This window comes from Xenopus laevis, chromosome 4S, assembly GCF_017654675.1.
Source record: "Xenopus laevis strain J_2021 chromosome 4S, Xenopus_laevis_v10.1, whole genome shotgun sequence".
Lineage (NCBI taxonomy): Eukaryota > Metazoa > Chordata > Amphibia > Anura > Pipidae > Xenopus > Xenopus laevis.
Window position 1 is genome coordinate 1,024,004 of NC_054378.1, and position 19,872 is coordinate 1,043,875.

Consider the following 19,872-nt stretch of genomic DNA (forward strand, 5'->3'; position numbering starts at 1 on the left):
AAGTTTTAAGAGAGAGAATGGAATATAACAGTGATTTCCTTCCCAGTAAAGTAGCGGTTCCTTGTCCTGTAAATAGACCTAATGGGGCCTCCAAATATTGTTCAGCTTCAGCAGGGAAGTGGTGATTGTCTTCTCATAAGTTAGAGACTGTCTCAGAAAAATATGTGTGACTTAAGGAATGGGAGGTAAAATCTATGAATGAGGAGAAAGCAAGTATGAATTGTGAAGATAGCACCTTCATAGTTAAGGTAAGTTCCTGTGGGATAACAAGCCTACATGTCCTCACCCCTATATAATATTTCTGCAGATGCTCAAGATTTACTCAACCAATATGCACCGAGTTTTACTAATGAAGCAAATTGCCCTTTAAGCTGTGAGTCTAACTTCTCCCAAGGGACAAAACTGTTACAAATGTATCTTAAGTATCTATTCTGGTCTCTCTGCCAAGAGCTTAAAAAATCCTTTTTGGCTGTAAGTGCAGAGAAATCGGGACTTTCCAGTGCAAATTACAGGACTGCGGGTTGAACTGTCAAAAGAGGGACTGTCCCGCTCAAAACGGGACCGTTGGGAGGTATATCCTATAGTAGGAATTGGACCTCATAATGTCATTTAAAGAGTACTGGTGAGGGGCTCTGACATGATATACAATTATAACTTGCTTCCAATCTATTTTGCTGCTCATCTTGAAAGCTGTGTTATATATCTAAATATCTAAATTCTAATGTAGACCTGCACAGGGCCGCCATCAGGGGGTACAGGTGTACCAGGCCTAAAGGGGGGCCCGTTGGTGCTACAGTTTTTAGAATAGCCGGGCCCCGTGGCAGTGCTGAAGCCACGCGCCTCTTCAAAAGTTCTGTACTGCCGAAAAGCCAAAGTCCTGAACTGTTGAAGTCCTGAAGCCACGAAAAGAGCTGAACTTAAAGTCTTGAAGCCATGAGTTCAATTCTACTGACACCAACTTTTTATTTTATTAATCCCCTGGCCACCAATGTATTATTTTAATACTCTATAGGCCCCTGCCACCCATGGTTTTTTTTTAAATATTCTCTGGGGCCCCAATGGTTTTTTTAACTTGTAAGGGGGGCCCAGGTGCCAGTGTTCTTTTTGTATCTAATAGGGGGGCCATGAATGGCTTTTTATAATGTGTGTGTGTGTGAGGGGGGGTTACAGTTTTTAGCACTGCTGATGTCTGTGTGCTCTTTTAACTGTGGGGCTTGGGGTGAGTGGGGCCCAGACAATGTGGTTGTATGAGGCGCCATGATTTCTAATGACTGCTCTGGTCCTGCTCTGCTTCTGTGTTCCCCTCCAGGCTCCAGTGAATGAAGATATTGAGTCAATAGGAGGCCATGATTATGTGTCCTGGCTGCTGCTGCTGCTACTTTACTACTGATGGCTGATCCTAATGTTATTAATGGGAAACAAGGTGAATATATAAGAAGGCCGGTAGTAGTTGCTGCATGAGAGGATCATTGGCAGAACGTACAAAACACTCTCTGTCTGTCACCAACAACATCACGTCAGTCACAAATAGAAATGGCGCCATTTTGGAATGTCAGTTACATTTATTAGACTCCGCTTCTATAGGGGACACTAGTACAGCGGATCTTTTCTCTTCCACGACACAAATGGAATCACAAAAGGTGATTTATTGAGTTCCTCTCGCACATTGAACACATTCACTGCTGCAGCTCCATAGAAACCTGATACATAATAAACTCTGTGTCAGAGTGGGCGGGGCGTGTGACGTAGTAAATAGGGCGACGGACAAGTTTGTGACGTCAGTACGGCGACCGCAGCGGCAGACATCTTGGCAAACGAAGCGGAGACGGTAAGTGAAGTGAGATTAAGACTTTTACTACTAAATGTGTAAATAAAGCGACTGGAGCGTGAGGAGAGGGGAAGATTTTGTACTGAGCCAGGGCTTTAGCTTCCCCACTGAAATTAGACGTTTATAATTGTTTTATATCCACGGGAAAGGAATTTGTTACCCGGGACAGTCAGTCAGTGAGTCCGTGAGTGTGTAAATGAGTGAGTGTGAGTGACTGAGGGTGAGTGTGTGTGTGAGTGACTGAGGGTGAGTGAGTGACTGAGGGTGAGTGAGTGAGTGACTGAGGGTGAGTGAGTGACTGACTGAGGGTGAGTGAGTGACTGACTGAGGGTGAGTGAGTGACTGAGGGTGAGTGAGTGAGTGACTGAGGGTGAGTGACTGAGGGTGAGTGAGTGACTGACTGAGGGTGAGTGAGTGACTGACTGAGGGTGAGTGAGTGACTGACTGAGGGTGAGTGAGTGACTGACTGAGGGTGAGTGAGTGACTGAGGGTGAGTGAGTGAGTGACTGAGGGTGAGTGACTGAGGGTGAGTGAGTGACTGACTGAGGGTGAGTGAGTGACTGACTGAGGGTGAGTGAGTGACTGACTGAGGGTGAGTGAGTGACTGACTGAGGGTGAGTGAGTGACTGAGGGTGAGTGAGTGACTGAGGGTGAGTGACTGACTGAGGGTGAGTGAGTGAGTGACTGAGGGTGAGTGAGTGAGTGACTGAGGGTGAGTGTCAGTGTGTCTGAGTCAGTGAGTCAGTGTGTGAGTGAGCGTGAGTGAGTGACTGAGTCAGTGTGTGAGTCAGTGAGTGAGTGACAGCAGAAAGTAAACCTTTCAGTACATTACCATTGCTTTTACTTACTGTTTGTCATTTTGTCTAACGAGTATTTGTGCGAAGCTTTTACATTCCCCACCTGATCTCCCATGTTCCTCTGTGACGCGGCTGCCGTATTTGTTTGTATGTGAAACTGTCGCTTGTGAAGGGACACTCAGGTCAGGAACTTTAAATAAAAATAAATATTAAATATATTACATTTTAGTTAAAAACATGATCTATAGGCAAATGTTAAAGGGGTTGGTTAACTTTTTTAGTATATTATAGAACGGCCAATTCTAAGCAACTTTCCAATTGATCTTCATTATTTATGTTTAAAGCTTATTTGCCTTCTTCAAAATTGCAAACTGGAGAGCTGCTGAATCAAATTCTAAACTCTAAACCCAAAAATAGTAATAAATGAAAACCATTTGCAAATTGTCTCCACATATCACTCTTTACAGCTAAAAGTTAACTCAAATGTCAATTATCCCATTAATGTACATAGTTTTTAAGTGTCAGTATCACTTTAAGGAAATAGATATGTCAAGTTAAATAATATTTTCAATTTGGTTCATTATCAGAAATACATCCTGATATATATATATATATATATATATATATATATATATATATATATATATATATATATATATATATATATATATATATATATATATATATATATATATATATATATATATATATATATATATATATATATATATATTAGTTCTGGACAAATGTAGGGAGTGAATAATGGCCTTAATTTACCTGCATAGGTGTTACATTGTATCTGTACTGTTAGAAAGTACAACCAGTCATTAATATGATTTAGATTACTGCAAATTAGAGGATTAAAGACCTGATAGGTAGCCATAATGTTTTTCTAATTTATTATCTTTATAAATCAGGAATGACCTCAAAATAAACCTATAAATAACATATATTGCAGTTTAGATGATATCTTTATTAATGGTTGTTGTGCCACACGACACAGTGAAACTTGTATTCTATAAGAAATAATGGGCCCCCTACTGAACATCTGCATTAGGATTTGTCTATGACTTGTAGCCACCCACATCTCTAAATTGTAAATGCTTTCATTTCTAAGCACATACTTTTTCCTGCTTCTAGTGGAGCCTGTTGGGAAACATTTTATAATTTGTTATTCGTTAATCTCAAAATAATATTTCTAATAATAGAAATATGAATAATAATATATAATAATATTCCTTAAAATGCAGCTACTGCTCCTCATAAACAAACATCCGCTCATGCAAATGGTCTCAGAAATGGAAAGCAAGTGATAAATGCTAATGACTTGATCAGATGCTCATGTGTATTTTCTCTCTGCAGCCATGGGGTCTTCTAAAAAACATAAAGAGCGCGATCGTGATGTTTCAGCCGCAAGTGGAGCTGATGAGCGTCACAGGGAGCACAAAAAGCATAAGCACAAAGAACGAGAGCGTGAGAGACGCAAGAGGTCAAGGGAAAGAGACAGAGAAAGACCACGAGAGAGGGAAGGAAGGTCCAAGTCAAGCAAAGAATTGGAATCACGGAAGATAAAGAAAGAGAAGCTGGACCCTGCTATTGAGCAAAGTAAGATGAATTTGCATTCTTACTTTTCATGTTTTTTAACCTACAACCAAAAACCTTACTCATTTATCCAAAAAGGTTTTGCAACAATTAAAGGTAATCCATTCCTATGGGGTTTTTTTTTTTTATATTGTTGGTCTATGAATATGGGGTGTTCCTTCCTGGTTTTGGTTACATACAATTGTGAATGATACAAAATATGGTTACTTCTTAAAAAAGATTATAATAGCAGCCCAGTGACGTGTTTTCTTCTCACCCTTTCAGCTATTGCTCCCAAATCTGCCGCTGGAGATTCATCATTAACTATTGAGGAGACCAAGTAAGTACACCTCAACAAACAGCATATGTTTCTTTACAGCCGGGGTCTAAAGTGATTTTTAAGGCGAAGCTACATGAGCAAAGTAATTATCTAATTCTTAGTTTCCTGTGTAAGCCATCCACAATGTATACTTATAATTAGGGATGGGCAAATTCTTTCGCTTTGTTTCACCGTGGAAATGACACCCATAGACTTGTATGGCGGTGTGCATTAAAAAAAAAAATCACTTTCTGTCGCCCATAGACTTTAATGGGTGTCAGCGACATTTCTGGCCAAACTAAACGGGTCATATTCACCCTACCCTACTTATAATATGCAGGATCAAGATTAGTTGTCAGGATGTGATATTTTTTATTCTTTCACTGGGACTTAGCAAAATGTTACTCTGATCTCCCATACGTTAGGTTCACTATAAGATAGATGTTCTGACAGCCTTCTTGTCAGGGGCTCCAATATTGGATCCTGATGGCCAGCAGATCCACTTTAGATTGAAACAGTTGGGCTCAATATCATCTTCTCTAGATCATGCTTCTGGGTTGTCTCTGTTAAAATATCTTGTAGTGTCCCTACCTAGCTCTAGTGCTGTGCATGGATAAAGGACCTGTCTGTCCATAATGATTTTCTTATCAAACAGTCAAACCAGCTCCCCCTCCATTCTCTGTAGACCTTACAGTAAACACATGAATGGTGTTTTGTTGCCTGTGGGGAATAAACAGTCTCCATAGGTGTCAATACCTGGCTTCTTACCTGTGCCATTTGAATCAGGCAGTTGTACAAAAACACAGGAGGGGATATTCTCACATGGCTCAAATAGTTTGAACATGGCAATTCAGGTTTATGTGGAAACTGGAATCAAAATGTTAATATTGTAAAATATTTTGCTGTGTGATTAGAAAAGTGTTGTGCTGATTGCATTGTTTGTTTATAATTTTACTTGCAATGTTTACTATTTTTTTTTTTTTCTTGCTTTTGACAGTAAACTTCGTGCTAAACTCGGTCTTAAACCTCTGGAAGTAAATACAGTTAAAACCGGTGAGTTGAATGTGCAGTATTGTTTTACTGCAGACTGTTTACTGTTCTCCCCTGTAAAATGTTACCCCTGAGTGGGATAAAGTAGACAGTTGGGGGGAAACCATTTTGTACCCTAAAGCCCTGTCGTCATAATGGAAAACTTCTTCTAGAAGGCAGTAGGACTTGTCATAAAAATTATTTGTATAGTGCCAGAACGGTACACAGCACTTCACTTTCATTCATAACAAACAAGTCTTAATAATATAACAAACTAGGTTACAGAAAAAAAATTGGGGAGATTTCAGTCTAAAGGACTATGCGCTTCTGTACTGTGAATTTGCCTTGTGCCCAGTCTTACCGACTTCTGAAAAAAAGATTCTATCAAGGTAGACAAGGTTTGTACAAAAATGCAAGACATTGCACGAAAATGCGCTGGCGGGAACGCTGCTGTTGCTCACATTCTTATTTAGTTAGTCTGTCAACTAACTATTTTTCTCTGCCGTCTCAAGGGGGACACAGGGAACGATGGGGTTAAGCTCCATCCTCCGGAGGCAGGACACTTGAATTATTTAAATTGAGTGGGCATGCCAGAGCAGGCTTAACCCCTCCCACTGAACACAGTATTCAGTTTTTCAAGTGTCCTGCTACCGGGAGGACAGACACTCATCGCATAGATGGATTCTTCGGTCAGTTTTTGTCTGACACCCGGGTGAATCCGTAAACAGGGCTACCTGCTTTTACATTGGTTAACCCCCTACTAACTATCTTTCAGTTTTACAATTTTATTAGGTTTTAATTATTTATAAATGCTCTTTACCCAACTGTGAAAATGTGCAAACGTTATTCTTTTTACGTTTTACAGAGAGCGGTACTAAAGAAGATCCTGTCGCTGCTTCTGTCATTAATCCTATTGCACTAAAACAACAACAGGAGCTTAGAGAGAAGTTAGCTGCTGCAAAAGAGAAGAGATTGCTTAATCAGAAATTAGGGTAAGCGGAGGGTAATGTGTACCTACCATGGACAAAATAATAGGCAAAACCTTATAAAAATGGGAAATGTGTTTGTAAGAGTCCACTTGGGAAGCATCAGGCTTCTATTTAGGTCCCCAAATGGTCTGCAAGTACTGTCAAAAGTACCAGTGGTTGTAAGGCATGCTGATCCTTAAGCTATCCGTATGGCTGTAGATGATATTGCCTAGTTTTTGGGGACTGTAAGAAATGTAACAGAGCAGTTTATATTCTCAAATTCCCTTGTCATTTCTATAGGAAAATCAAATCTTTGGGAGATGATGAGTTGTGGTTAGATGACACAGCTGCCTGGATTGAAAGAACACGAAAGCTTCAGATGGAAAAGGAAATAGCCGAGAAAAGGGTGAGTGACACAGTTCTCCTGTTTATCATGACGAGTTCAGTGACTTCAAATCTAGAATGTCCAGTGTAGTTCAGCAGTTTGTTTAATTTCTTTATTTACCTTGTTCTTTCCCTACTGCATATTCAAAATACTACACTTTTTTTTTCTTCTACTCAGGCAAAACTTCTTGCTGAGATGGATGAAGAGTTTGGCGTTTCTAATCTTGTGGAAGAAGAATTTGGTCAAAAGAAGGTAGGTTAGGGAGAAAAATTAAAGATGACCTTTTTTTTTTTTTCTTTGTCTTCTACATTGTTTGCTCTGCACTTTTGTGTAGTTTCTATTTTCATTTGTGCTGCGTCTTCATCTTTGTGCATTTGCAGCATTACAACTCCCGTGATCTTCAGGGACTCACTGTAGAACACAAAATGAATTCTTTCAAAGAAGGACAGACTGTCATTCTCACTCTAAAAGATAAAGGTGCGTTTGTTCTTTCAGTTTTTCTTTCAAGCAACGGTTTTAGTTTCTTTCAGTGTTATTTATTTCTGACTGAACAAGAAAATCTCATTAGAAGGGACAGTATACACTTAAATATGAGCAAAAAAAAGATTTCATTCTGTCAATTTACTTACAAAAATCTTTTTGTAATGAAATAAAGCAGTTTTGCCTAATTACGTTTTGAGATCAAGTCGTTTTGGAGAGGTTGTCCAAGGTCTGCCAGATTAGGCCACCCACATGCTGGGCCAAATCCAGTTTGGATTGGATTTGGACAACAATTGGGTCATACTCCTTCAGGGACCCACTGGGTGAAGATTGCATCAGTGTGCTAGTGTGGTCTCTTGCCTGAGGAGATTTTCAAAGCTTCCTGATCGATTTCAGGCTGATTTTCAGGCCAGTACTCTGCTTACTTAGCAGCTTTTATCAGCCTGTGTATAGCCAAATTCATTTTAGAGTTGGTGACCTAAATTTCACCTCCCAGTTACAGATAAGGAGAAATCGGGTATTCAGGGATTATCTGTACACTTCTAATCAAATGATCTACCTTGTAAGAAAATTAAGTTGGCCTAGCTCAAGAAAAGTTGATTTTTTTTTCCTCAAAAAATAGGCAGCCTGTTGAACTCGTATTGAGCAAGGGGGTATACCACTGATTAAAAAAATGTTTTTCCACTATAGGTGTCTTAGATGAAGATGATTCTGATGTCCTCGTTAATGTAAACCTACTGGACAAAGAGAAGGCTGAGAAAAATGTGGAATTGAAGAAAAAGAGGCCCGAGTACAAACCATATGATGAGGAGGAAAATGTGGAGGACATGGCAATAGTAAGTAAAGTATTGTGCAATCCTGTATTATTTTATATTTTGATACACTTCAATAACGGTCTATATTGATCGTATAAATGATATATTTTATGCAGAATTTCACTTGCAGGCTTTGGGTTAGTATTTAACTGCTGAGGACATGCTGAAGAGCATTGCAGCAAATCTCAAGGGAAGTCCATATGAGATTAAGGGTTTGTTCACCTTATAACTGAATTCTAGTAGGCTATAGACAAAATAAACAACAATGTAAACCAAATTCAAATGTTTTTTTTCTTTATTTTTAAAGTAGCATAGGTCCTGAAACTAAAAATAAGAATAACCATAAAATGAAAATCTCAGTCAATCAGTTATTTGCTTCTGAAGTCATTCATTCCCACAATGTGCAGAATGGAGCCAGAATAGAAAAGGAATTAAAATATGATACAAAATGAATAATAGAAAATATTTCTTTAATAGGTCTGTCTGTCTAACATGAGAAATAAAAAAAACTATCTCCATGTTATGAGATGCTTTTTATGATACAAATAGTTAAGGAAATGCAGGTTTCTGTTAATTTTTTAAATGTACCGTATAAACCGAGTTTTTCAGCCCCCAAAATATGCTGAAAAACTCTACTCGGGTCAAGCGCAAAAAAGGTCGCTGGCGTCTAAGAATAGTCTCCAAGAATATTCACCGGCATCCAAAAACGAGACGCCGGCACCTCCAATGGGAGCAGAAACCCTCAATTTTTTGATTGAAACTTACCAGAAGCTGCTGCATTTCTCACTCTCGGCTTATACTCGAGTCAATAAGCTTTCCCAGTTTTTGGAGGTAAAATGAGGTACCTCGGCTTATACTCGGGACGTCTTATTCTTTATTTCTTAATCCCTAGAGGTGTGGTTCTTGCCATAGGAACCAGTGTGAGATTGCCATGATAGACATTTTGCTTTCGTACATGTAGAACTTGGTGCATATAATTTCCTTTTTTGACTTAAATGTCTCTTCCCTTAGTTCCGCCCTAAATCAGTTCTCTCTAAGTATGATGAGGAGATAGAGGGCGAAAAGAAAAAGTCATTCCAACTGGAGTCTGGAGGAGCTGCTGATGGGTCTTGGGAGAAGGAACTACAGAATATTCGGGAGACATTACACAACCAAGCTCAAACGCTGGAACTGCCACAATCAAAAATTGCTTCTGAGTACTACACTTCTGAGGAGATGGTATGTCATCCGCAAAAAAAAAGAGAGCTAGATGTATGTGTAGAGATAGATAGTTACAAAGACCAGACATCCTCTGCTATCACTCATAATCACTATGCTGGGACATAAAGGTAGTTGAGCATTAAGCTACAAAAAATGCCCCTTGAAGACATATTGTGTGAAAAACAAGAACGTGTCAGTACAATATACTCTTTTAAATATCAAAGAAATCTGCTTTAAAAAGTAGTGTTGTGGGTTGATTTATTGAAAACTCCTGCTTCCTTCTTTACCAGGCTAATCAGGGTAGTCGGCAAAGTAAATTTGCCCCCAGGACTGTGATTGGCTGTCTTCTTCCTACTGTGCATCTGACAGGGATCATTAGGACACACCTACCTCTCATTTGAAACAGGGACCATAGTAACGCTATAGGGATCTCCAATAAATGATGATAAATTTAGCCCAAAGTAAAACGCCAAATTATGGAAAGGTCGTCTCCTATAGACTCCATTTTATCCAAATAATACTAATTTTGTAAAAATGTGTTTTTCTCTAATTATAAAACAGAACCTTGTACTGAATTCAAACGAGGAGATAATTTAATCCTTACTGGAAGCAAAACCAGACTATTGGGTTTATTTAATGTTTATATCATCTAGTAGTAGCTTTAAGGTATGAAGATCCAAATTACAGAATGTAATCCAGAAAAACCCAGGTCATGAGCATTCTGGATAACCGGTCCTATACCTGTACTTGCTTTTCAAGATTGAAATCCCCAAACACCACCACAGGGATCCCCTGAAAGAGGTTCAAATTCTACAGCATTGACATACACCAGTCTAACTGTAAAAAAAGGGAAAGACTAATCCTTCCTAACAGAAGTCGTCACTCACAGCTCTTAGAAAATGACATTGTCCGTTATTTAGGGAGTTACGGACTTCCTTTTCATAGGATTAAATATGTATATATTGGCCTCCATTTATGGATCAGCACACCTCTCCATTGTGCAATTCATTTTTATTACCAGGGATTGAAACATTGGAATGCACAGTGATTGGAAATGTATTGTACAATAAGGAAATGTGCTGATCCTGTATTGAGATTTGCAATGTGTAAAGTCACTCTCGGGTGAGGAGCAAAATGCAAAGATGTGGGAAAGCTGTACTCCATGAGATGCTACAGCAAGCTCTTTACTAGATGAAAATAATGAGTTTACTGTGTGACTGTTCATCAGGTAACCCTATACTAAACAACATGCTATTCATTGCCCTTGTGCTATTGCTTTCTTGAAAACTCCTGCTTTTCTTTTGTGTTTAGGTTTCTTTCAAAAAAACAAAACGACGAGTAAAGAAGATTCGTAAGAGAGAAAAGGTTGTTCGGGCTGATGATCTTCTGAGCATGGCTTCTGAAAGCGCACCTACTGACTTTGGATCAAGGTCACTGGCACATCTCATGTCTTTCACTAATAATAAAATAATAATCAATTCATGTAATGTAGTCGACATGTATTTAAGCAGGTTTCACAACTTATTTATCTGCTGTGCAGATCACTTTTGTGAAAGTATGGAGGTCATTTCGCCCCTAAGTTATGGACTAGTTCCCTGTATTATATTGAGATATATTTAAACCTAAAATAATATGACTTTAATGCTGTATTTTGTATACTAATTTATTTTGTCAGGTCAAGAGGGCGTGGGCGGAGGCGTGTAGAGGATTCCGACGAGGAGAATATGATGGAACGGATGGCTGAAATGCCACAGTCTGATGATATTCGTGTGGAGAACATGGTCATGAGTGACGAGGGTGAGAAAAAGTCCAGATCTCCGGCAACTGTCCCTGGATTTATTTCCCATAATGCTTAGTCTTCGCCAATTATTCTTTGTTCTATTCCTGCCCAGCATGCTTTCATTTTGCTAATTACTTTTATTTTACTCCTTTTGAATTAGAAAATTATGACTCTGCACCAATTTTAGAAGAAGATGAATTGGAAAATGAACTGCAAAAGCAACTGGACAAAAGCAGACGATTAAAACAAATTCAACAACAAAAAGACAGCAGTGACAAGGTAAAGGTGGAGAACACATTGCCCAGTTCACTACATTCAGTCTTAATATGATCATAAACTCCCTTGTTTCTCACTGTCATTTCTGCTGTGCAGATTGCTACATTGGTCAAGAGACTGGAGTCCCAAAAAAGTCACGACGAAGACGATGACGACGATAGGAAAGGTTCTATTGTATTCAATTCAACCTCTGAATTCTGCAGGACCCTTGGGGAAATCCCAACATATGGACTTGCAGGAAACAGGGAGGATCAGGAGGATCTCATGGTATGTGCATTCAGTGTTTGGAGGCTCAAGTCATTTCTACTTGTGTTGTAGCATTAAATAGGAGTGTTTTTTTTAATACTTCCACCAGGACTTTGAAAAGGATAAAGCAGACTCTGAGAATGAGAATGGAGATTCTGATGGGGAAGAGAACATTGGCTGGAGCATGGTGAACCTTGATGATGAGAAGGATCAGCAGGATGTAAGTTACTTGGCTATAAGTGCGTTTTTTTATTCATTAAATACAACTGACAGTATCAGACTCCTTGACTGTGTCTGTCCTTCCAGTTTTCTGCCTCTTCCACCACCATTTTGGATGAAGAGCCCATTGTGAACCGAGGTTTGGGTGCTGCACTACTTTTGCTTAAGAATAAAGGTAAATAGTGATATTTGTTTTACTTTGGGTTTGGATCGTTGCAAAAATATCCCAATAAAATTGCATAGAGTGGTGATGAGAATTAGCACATTCACAACATGTCTAGTGACAGGTCTGTATTGCTCAATACTGCACAGACCTGTTTATTTTATTAATCCACTCCCCTTCCTTAACACAAAATGCTGGGGAGACAAAAGAATGACAAATCTGCCAGTGTGCAATGCTCCCCAAACATTAACACACAGAAAGACCTATAGATAATGAAATAAAACTGGTGCAGATTTTAACTCTTGTGTTTGTACCGATTGATGCAACAACAGGATTACTGGAGACAACTGTACAAAAAGTGGCTCGTGTAAAGGCTCTTAATAAGCCCCTTCCATCTGCTGTTTACTGTATCGAGGATAAAATGTAAGTTACTGCTTTCAAATGGCTAATGGGTCATTAGCAACAAATGCACCAAGGCAGGTTATATTTTTTCATAAGTTTTATTTCAACAATTACATAATGCAAGAAAACAAAGATGGGCAATTACAGATGTTGAAGTGTAGATTTGTGACAGAACAGAGGTCATAGGTCATAGAAGCAGAAATTAAGGGTCGAGGGACAGTTACATTCACTGTTTGTTTAACCACATATTTATCTCATTGGGGTGCGAGTGTTTGGGTTTACAGTCTCTGGTACCTTATAGAGAGATATATAGATAGATAGACATCTTCCCACGTTTTTATACTTCTGGAGGCAGTTTAATAAGAGCCAGTAATGTTGCTACTGTTTTCTTCCATTGCTTAAATGTTGGTGATTATTCATTTTTGTGTGTTATAATGATTGTTACGGGGGACAATGTGATCAATAATTCCCATCAGGTATTCCTCAGGGGAAACAACTTGAGGGAAATTGAAATTCGAGTCTAGTTCACACACTATTTCCCACCAATAGTATTGGATTAATAACTAAACCCCCCCGTGATTTTAAGTCCCCACTGACCCCCCTTTATTGGCTCCCCCCTGCACAGTCTTACCCCAGAATTGTGTCCCCTCTTGAAGTAGTGACCGCACATGCAGAGTGAATGCAGCGGAGCTCACGGGCGCAATCTTCTTCTCTTCGGGTTTTCTTCCTCCCCTTTTGCTGTTTCCATCTCTTTTGGAACATGCGCAGTTGTTGCAGACTTGAAGATCGCTCCAACTGCTCATGCGCCATTACGCCGCTCACTTCACCAACATTACCGTAGAGAAGAAGGTGGCGCCTGTGAGCTCCACTGCTCTATGTCCGGATTTGTGGAGTTTTTGTTACTATCCCAGTACTCCTTTAAGGGATACTGTCTTTGGAAAAATGAATTAGTTAATAGTGCTGCTTCAGCAGAATTCTGCACTGAAATCCATTTCTCAAAAGAGCAAACAGACTTTTTTTATATTTAATTTTGAAATCTGACATGGGGCTAGACATATTGTCAATTTCCCAGCTGCCCCAGTCATGTGACTTGTGCTCTGATAAACTTCAATCACTCTTTACTGCTGTACTGCAAGTTGGACTGATATCACCCGCTCCCCAGCAGCCAAACAGAACAATAGGAAGGTAACCAGATAGCAGCTCCCTAACACAAGATAACAGCTGCCTGGTAGATCTAAGAACAACACTCAGTAGTAAAATCCAGGTCCCACTGAGACACATTCAGTTACATTGAGTAGGAGAAACAGCAGCCTGCCAGAAAGCATTTCTCTCCTAAAGTGCAGGCACAAGTCACATGACTGAGGGCAGCTGGGAAATTGACAATATGTCTAGCCCCATGTCAGATTTCAAAATTGAATATAAAAAAATCTGTTTGCTCTTTTGAGAAATGGATTTCAGTGCAGAATTCTGCTGGAGCAGCACTATTAACTGATGTGTTTTGAAAAAAACATGTTTTCCCGTGACTGGATCCCTTTAAGGACCTTGCTGTTGGCTTTGGAGACCGTCTTAGGGATAGCCAGGAGTTGTTTCCTAACAAGAATGGAGGTGGCCCAGCATATGTAGAGAATACGCAGGATGGGTATGAGTTACCCAGGGTTTCCTTAGTACCAGTAGGAGTTGGCCCTCCAGCCTTCTTGCAATAGGAGCACGTGAGGTTTCGGGGGTTTTTTTTTACAAAGTCGAAGACTTGGGACCATTTGATTTTAAAATTTCTGTCCCTCACATTCCATGAGACAAGTAGCAGAGGTTCATTCTCTAAAGCAGTTAACACTGAGGCAGATTCAGCATCATTTTAGTGATCTGTGGAAATCATATTCACACTTGTTCGTTCACCCAGTAATTTGTAACCCAGCTCACGACGTTCCATATACAGGTGAAATCTACCTTTATCCAAGACATTTTCTTTCTTTATCTCACCCCAAAGGGCAATAGATGATAAATACAGCAGAAGAGAAGAGTATAGGGGGTTCACACAAGATTTCAAAGAGAAGGAGGGATATAAACCTGATGTCAAGATTGAGTATGTTGATGAGACTGGACGCAAACTCTGTCCCAAAGAGGTGAGCTCTTGTGGTTCTCTTTACGTTCCCCTTCTGCTGGGCTCCTCTTCTTCTTTCCTTATATTTTGAAATCTCTTTTCCACAGGCCTTCAGGCAACTGTCTCATCGTTTCCATGGAAAGGGATCTGGCAAGATGAAAACAGAAAGGCGCATGAAGAAGTTGGATGAAGAAGCTGTAAGTTGTAATTGGACTAAAAACATAAACTCGCTACCTGTTTCCTCCTGTAAGAGGCGTTACTATATTTGCACAACATGAATGTGAAATACTTGTGTAGTTCTGAAGTATAAAAGAGTGTAAAGTCTGCCTTAGTTAGGACAAGGTGTTACGTTTCTAGCTTCTTGGTTGGTCAGTGATCCAATAAAACCCAGGGTTGGGGTTCCTTCTCCTTTAATAAAATGACACTTTTCATTGAAGCCAATTATCTGTCAGCATTTGAGGGAGGGGCTTTAGGAGTAACAGGGGCTGCGCCATTACTGCTTTTTGACAAGAATCTCGTTTGTTTTTTTTATCTCATTCTGAATATAACGTTAAGTCTCATTCATTTAAGGCAAAATGCAGAAGGGTTGATTTGCAGGGTTTTGTCCCACCAGGGCTTTATTGTTCCAAGCGAGGGGGACAACATTCCCCAAATCCCACCTGTAATTTGTTCCCCTTTCTAGTTCAGTTTGGAATTCTCCCCCGTGTTGTTACCCATAGGGATCTATTTATAAAACCTACATTTTTTTTTCTGGTCGAGGAAAGCAAAACTCGTATTTTTCAGGATTCATTATGCTCTGAATCTGCTAAACATTTTAATCTGAAAGTAAAACCTACTGAAATGATGTAGAAGTCAATGGCAGATGATCTCTTTAACAACTGCAACATGTTTTTACCTTCAGGTTTTTCGGGCATTTTGCGCTGGTTTTCGTTGGATAATCTGATAAATGCAACTCGAAAAAGTCTAGTTTTCACCGTGTCAATTTGAAAAAAGTTGCAGGATTTGAATTGACACTGTTTTTTCAATTTCGATTTATTCAAGAAGTATTATTGGTAAATTAAGGGGATTCCGGTTTGGTCGGATTGTTTTTAATTAAAAAAAAAAACAGCGAGAAAAAGTTGAGTTTTAGTAAATAACTACATTTGCATTTCATTCAGTTGAGCACACGATATGACCAGATTAGAATTGCACAAACAAGTCAGGTATGTGGCTGAATTAGTGGATTCTGTGGATGGGTGGGAATTGGGAGTGAGCAGGAAACATTGGGTTCTACATTAATACGGATTAATGGCAATAAAGCACAATTAGCAGCAAGCACTGCATTCTTGGCTGTTTCTCTCCAATTAGTAAGTAAGTCCAATTTAAATGGGTTCTACATTGATTGTGATTTTATTTGTGCAGCTCCTGAAGAAGATGAGCTCAAGTGACACCCCATTAGGGACTGTGGCTCTGCTGCAGGAGAAGCAAAAGGCCCAAAAGACTCCGTACATTGTACTTAGTGGCAGTGGCAAGAGCATGACCGCGTGAGTATCTACAAATCATTGTTTTGGGAGGGCGCCATGTTTTAGGGCAAACACAACACACATGTGGCCGTGACTTTTGAATGAATTGTGGTGACTGATCACTTTACCACAAACACAGAAAAAATACAGAGGAGAATAAATTGTAGTTCTTGTATGTTGTGAAAGTGACAGTTTGGAAGGGAGTGGTTGGCCAGACAATGAGCTGGCAGTTAGACAACACAAGGCTTTGCTATATTATACACTCCCTCACCTTCTGGCAGCATTTAGCTACTTAGTCTGTACTGGGCAAACAAGGAGCCATTTAGGATTTACAAGCAGCTCTGTGTGACCCTTCAGTTGTATTTATATCCCTATAAGTTATAATGTTTAACCAAGTCTGTATAAGGGAACACAGTACAGCTCATTTATTATCATTGGACCCATTATCCCCAATACTGTCGTCATTGTCTTGCAACACACCAATTACAGCTGATTAAGTGTTAATAATAAACACCACTGATTTGACTTTTAATAATAGTGAATGTATATTACACTGGTGATTTCATTGGATGCACGGCCAGCAGAGGAGGGAGCAGTCGTTATTTCATTGAATGGCTGCCCAGCAGAGGAGGGAGCAGTAGTTGAAAAAAAGCAGGAATTGTGCTGTAATTTCCGGTTTCCAGCTATAAAATTCCCATTTGCTCAATCATCATCTACATTTTGCACATTCAAATATCAGTGATCAGGAATCCCCACAGCTAAATTCCTACTCAATACAATGGGAAGCACCATTCGTATTCCATGGCCTCCATTATTCATTATATCAACTGACGCCCAGTTTCATGGGTTAACATCCCCTGTGGGTTTTGTTAAGTACAAAGGAAAACTAAGCTCCTCTCATTTCACTGAACAGCCAAGTAAAATTTAAAACCCTCTGAAAAAAGCAGTTTTTCAGGAGAACTAAAGCTTAAGTAAAAAAAGTAGCCTAGAAATGTTGTACATTTGGGGTTTGTGCTTCTGTACCAGCCCAAGGCAACCACAGCCCTTTAGCAGTAAAGATCTGTGTCTCCAAAGATGCCCCAGTAGCTCCCCATCTTCTTTTCTGCTGATTCACTGATTCACATGCTCTGTGCTGCTGTCACTTACTGAGCTTAGGGAGCCACTCACAATATACAGTACACATAGAATAGAAATGTCACAATATAAGGCTGATTAGTAATTAATACACATAATTACTACATGGCAGCACAGAAACCAGTGCAATTAGCATCAGAATTGAATAATCAGCAAACCTGTAGCATCAGCTTATATTACAGCCAGGGAAGCTCATTTTCTGCTGCTGGATAATTAGTGACGAGCCCTAAGCTTAGCTTCTCAACAGCCAATCAGAGCCCACTGAGCATGTGAGTGTCACAGACACTTTCCAAGATGGTGACCCCCTGTGACAAGTTTGAAGTCCTGGATCATTGCTGCTATTGACAAGCTCAAACTTTAGCCTCGTGCAATAAGTTCACTATAAAAAATAGGACATTTTTAGCCACATTCATTTCTAGGGTTTAGTTCTCCTTTAAGCCATTGTTTTTGTGAAAATTGAATGCAGAGATTAATGATTGTAGAAGTAATTGCCACAATGAAGTATTAAGGGAATCCTGCATGTTACATTGTGCGCAGAGTTGCTGTTTGGAACAAGTTATTAAAGGGGAAGTTCACCTTCCAAACACTTTTTTTCAGTTGATTTCAGATTGTTCCCCAGAAATAGACTTTTTTTGAATTACTTTCCATTATTTCTTTTTTACTGTTTTTCGAAAATCTAAGTGTAAAGTTGAATGTTGGTGTCTCTTGTGTTTGAGTCTGACAGCTCAGTAATTCAGGTGCAGATTCTGTATTTACAATTTTACAACATTTAGTTGATCCATTTCTCAGCAGCATCTCTGGAGTATTAGTAACTATTGTATCAAGTCTAACAGCTGCCTGTAATGAAACCCAGGGATTCTGCTCAGCAGGGACAAAGAAATGTATCAACTAAATGAATCCATTTAGATCAGTTTACAGGGTCGGCGACCCCACCTCCCAGAGCTGCTTTAGAAGGTGAAAAATGACACTTTACACTTCAATATTAGAAAAACGGTGACACACAGAAAATAGAAAGTCATTGGAAAAAGTTATTTCTGGTGATCCGTCTGAAACCAACTAGTTGTTTGAAGGTGAGCCACCCCTTTAACCCTTAGTAGGACTTCTGTCGGCTACTTGTGACCCTGGCAGGACAGAAGGAATTTAAACAGAAACAAAAGTAAATAAATCCCTTTTATGGACTATTTGCCACAGCTAATGTACATGATATTAACCCATAGAAAATACTGTAGATCACAGGCCATTGTTTTACTTGTGTTAGGGTAAAATCTGTTTTCATTTACTGAATTAATTTTAACACTTTTCCTCCACTATTTCAGGAATACACTGATCAAGTAAGAAAGCTGCAAATCCAGCCGCCACAATAACAGATACAAGGACGTTGCACCATCTCATGAGTATTTTCTCTTTCCATTTACATCCAAATCTCTTGTGCTGAGGAAATGCTTTTTATTTATCTGCAATTTACTTACTGGCCCTTTTACTGGAGAGAGGGAAAGAGAACGGCCTCTTATAATCCCTGCAATACTTACAATCCCTACAATATAATCCCTACAATCCAATCCCTGCAATACTTACAATCGCAAGCCATTCTATTAGTCCTTCATAATCTTTTCCCGACTTCCCGGTGTAATTGGCAGTTGCCGACAGAAGAAGAAATCGGCCTAAATTCATTGATTGGATTTTTTTAAAAGGACAGATGAGATTTCTGTATAATTGGGGAGAGATGAAACCCAGAAACGCTCCAATTCTTTCTTTTCAAAATACAACCTACCAACACATAACAAATGTCTAATAAAAGAGGTTGAATAAAAATCAGCTTGAAACCTATATTTTCTCTGACCAGTTCCATATCTGTGTCTTATAACTTCTATTTTATGCTTCCCTCCCCCCCCTCTGTGTTTATATTGACAGTTTGGAATTTGTTCCTTTATTTCCTGGACAAACTGCTTTTTTTTATCTTTTTGTTATTCCATTTATTTCACAAAATATAAAGCTCTAAATACCAAAACGATTAAGAAATGAATTATTATTTTTCATGAAACAATTCTGGGATCCGTTATACAATCATGGGAAACCCGCTATCCAGAAACCTGTGGAAGGACATGTCCCATAGACATTTATATATTTAAAACTGATTTGCTAGTTTTTGTGGTCGGCTAAACTGCAAGAATCCATATTGCTGGCAAAACAATCCTATTAGGTTTAATTAACATCTAAATGATTTTTTAGGTAGACTTGGGTATGGAGATCCAGATTACAGATCCCTTATCTGAGACCCCAGGTCTCTAGAATCCTGGATAACAGGTCCAATACCCCATATAGGAATGTGTATCGGACGTTATTGTGTGTGAGACAAAATACAACTGTTTTGGAAAACCTTATCTATGTACTAAATGGAGATTTCTGACTTCTATACAGTAAACTCCCACCAGTAAATTAACCATTTTTCATATTACAAGTATGGGACCTGTTATCCAGAATGCTCGGGACCTGGGGTTTCTGGATAATGGATCTTTCCATAATTTGGATCTTCATACCTTAAGTCTACTAGAAAATCATATAAACATGAAATAAAGCCAATAGGCTGGTTTTGCCTCCAATAAGGATTAATTATATCTTAGTTGGGATCAAGTACAAGGTACAGGGATGG

General features: G+C 39.2%; 1 protein-coding gene across 2 annotated transcripts; it reads left to right on the forward strand.

The window, feature by feature from the left end:
• Window positions 1-1,820: 1,820 nt before the first annotated feature.
• On the forward strand, window positions 1,821-19,230 carry sart1.S (SART1, U4/U6.U5 tri-snRNP-associated protein 1 S homeolog). Of its 2 annotated transcripts, none has more exon segments than NM_001086027.1 (21): window positions 1,821-1,828; window positions 3,988-4,230; window positions 4,492-4,546; window positions 5,523-5,578; window positions 6,420-6,546; window positions 6,823-6,928; window positions 7,085-7,159; window positions 7,288-7,384; window positions 8,078-8,223; window positions 9,214-9,420; window positions 10,714-10,832; window positions 11,078-11,199; window positions 11,343-11,461; window positions 11,555-11,725; window positions 11,814-11,924; window positions 12,011-12,098; window positions 12,419-12,509; window positions 14,473-14,608; window positions 14,694-14,783; window positions 15,988-16,109; window positions 18,539-19,230. In NM_001086027.1, coding segments are annotated over 20 exon segments (2,298 nt in total). In that variant the 5' UTR covers window positions 1,821-1,828; window positions 3,988-3,989; the 3' UTR covers window positions 18,558-19,230.
• Window positions 19,231-19,872: the final 642 nt, after the last annotated feature.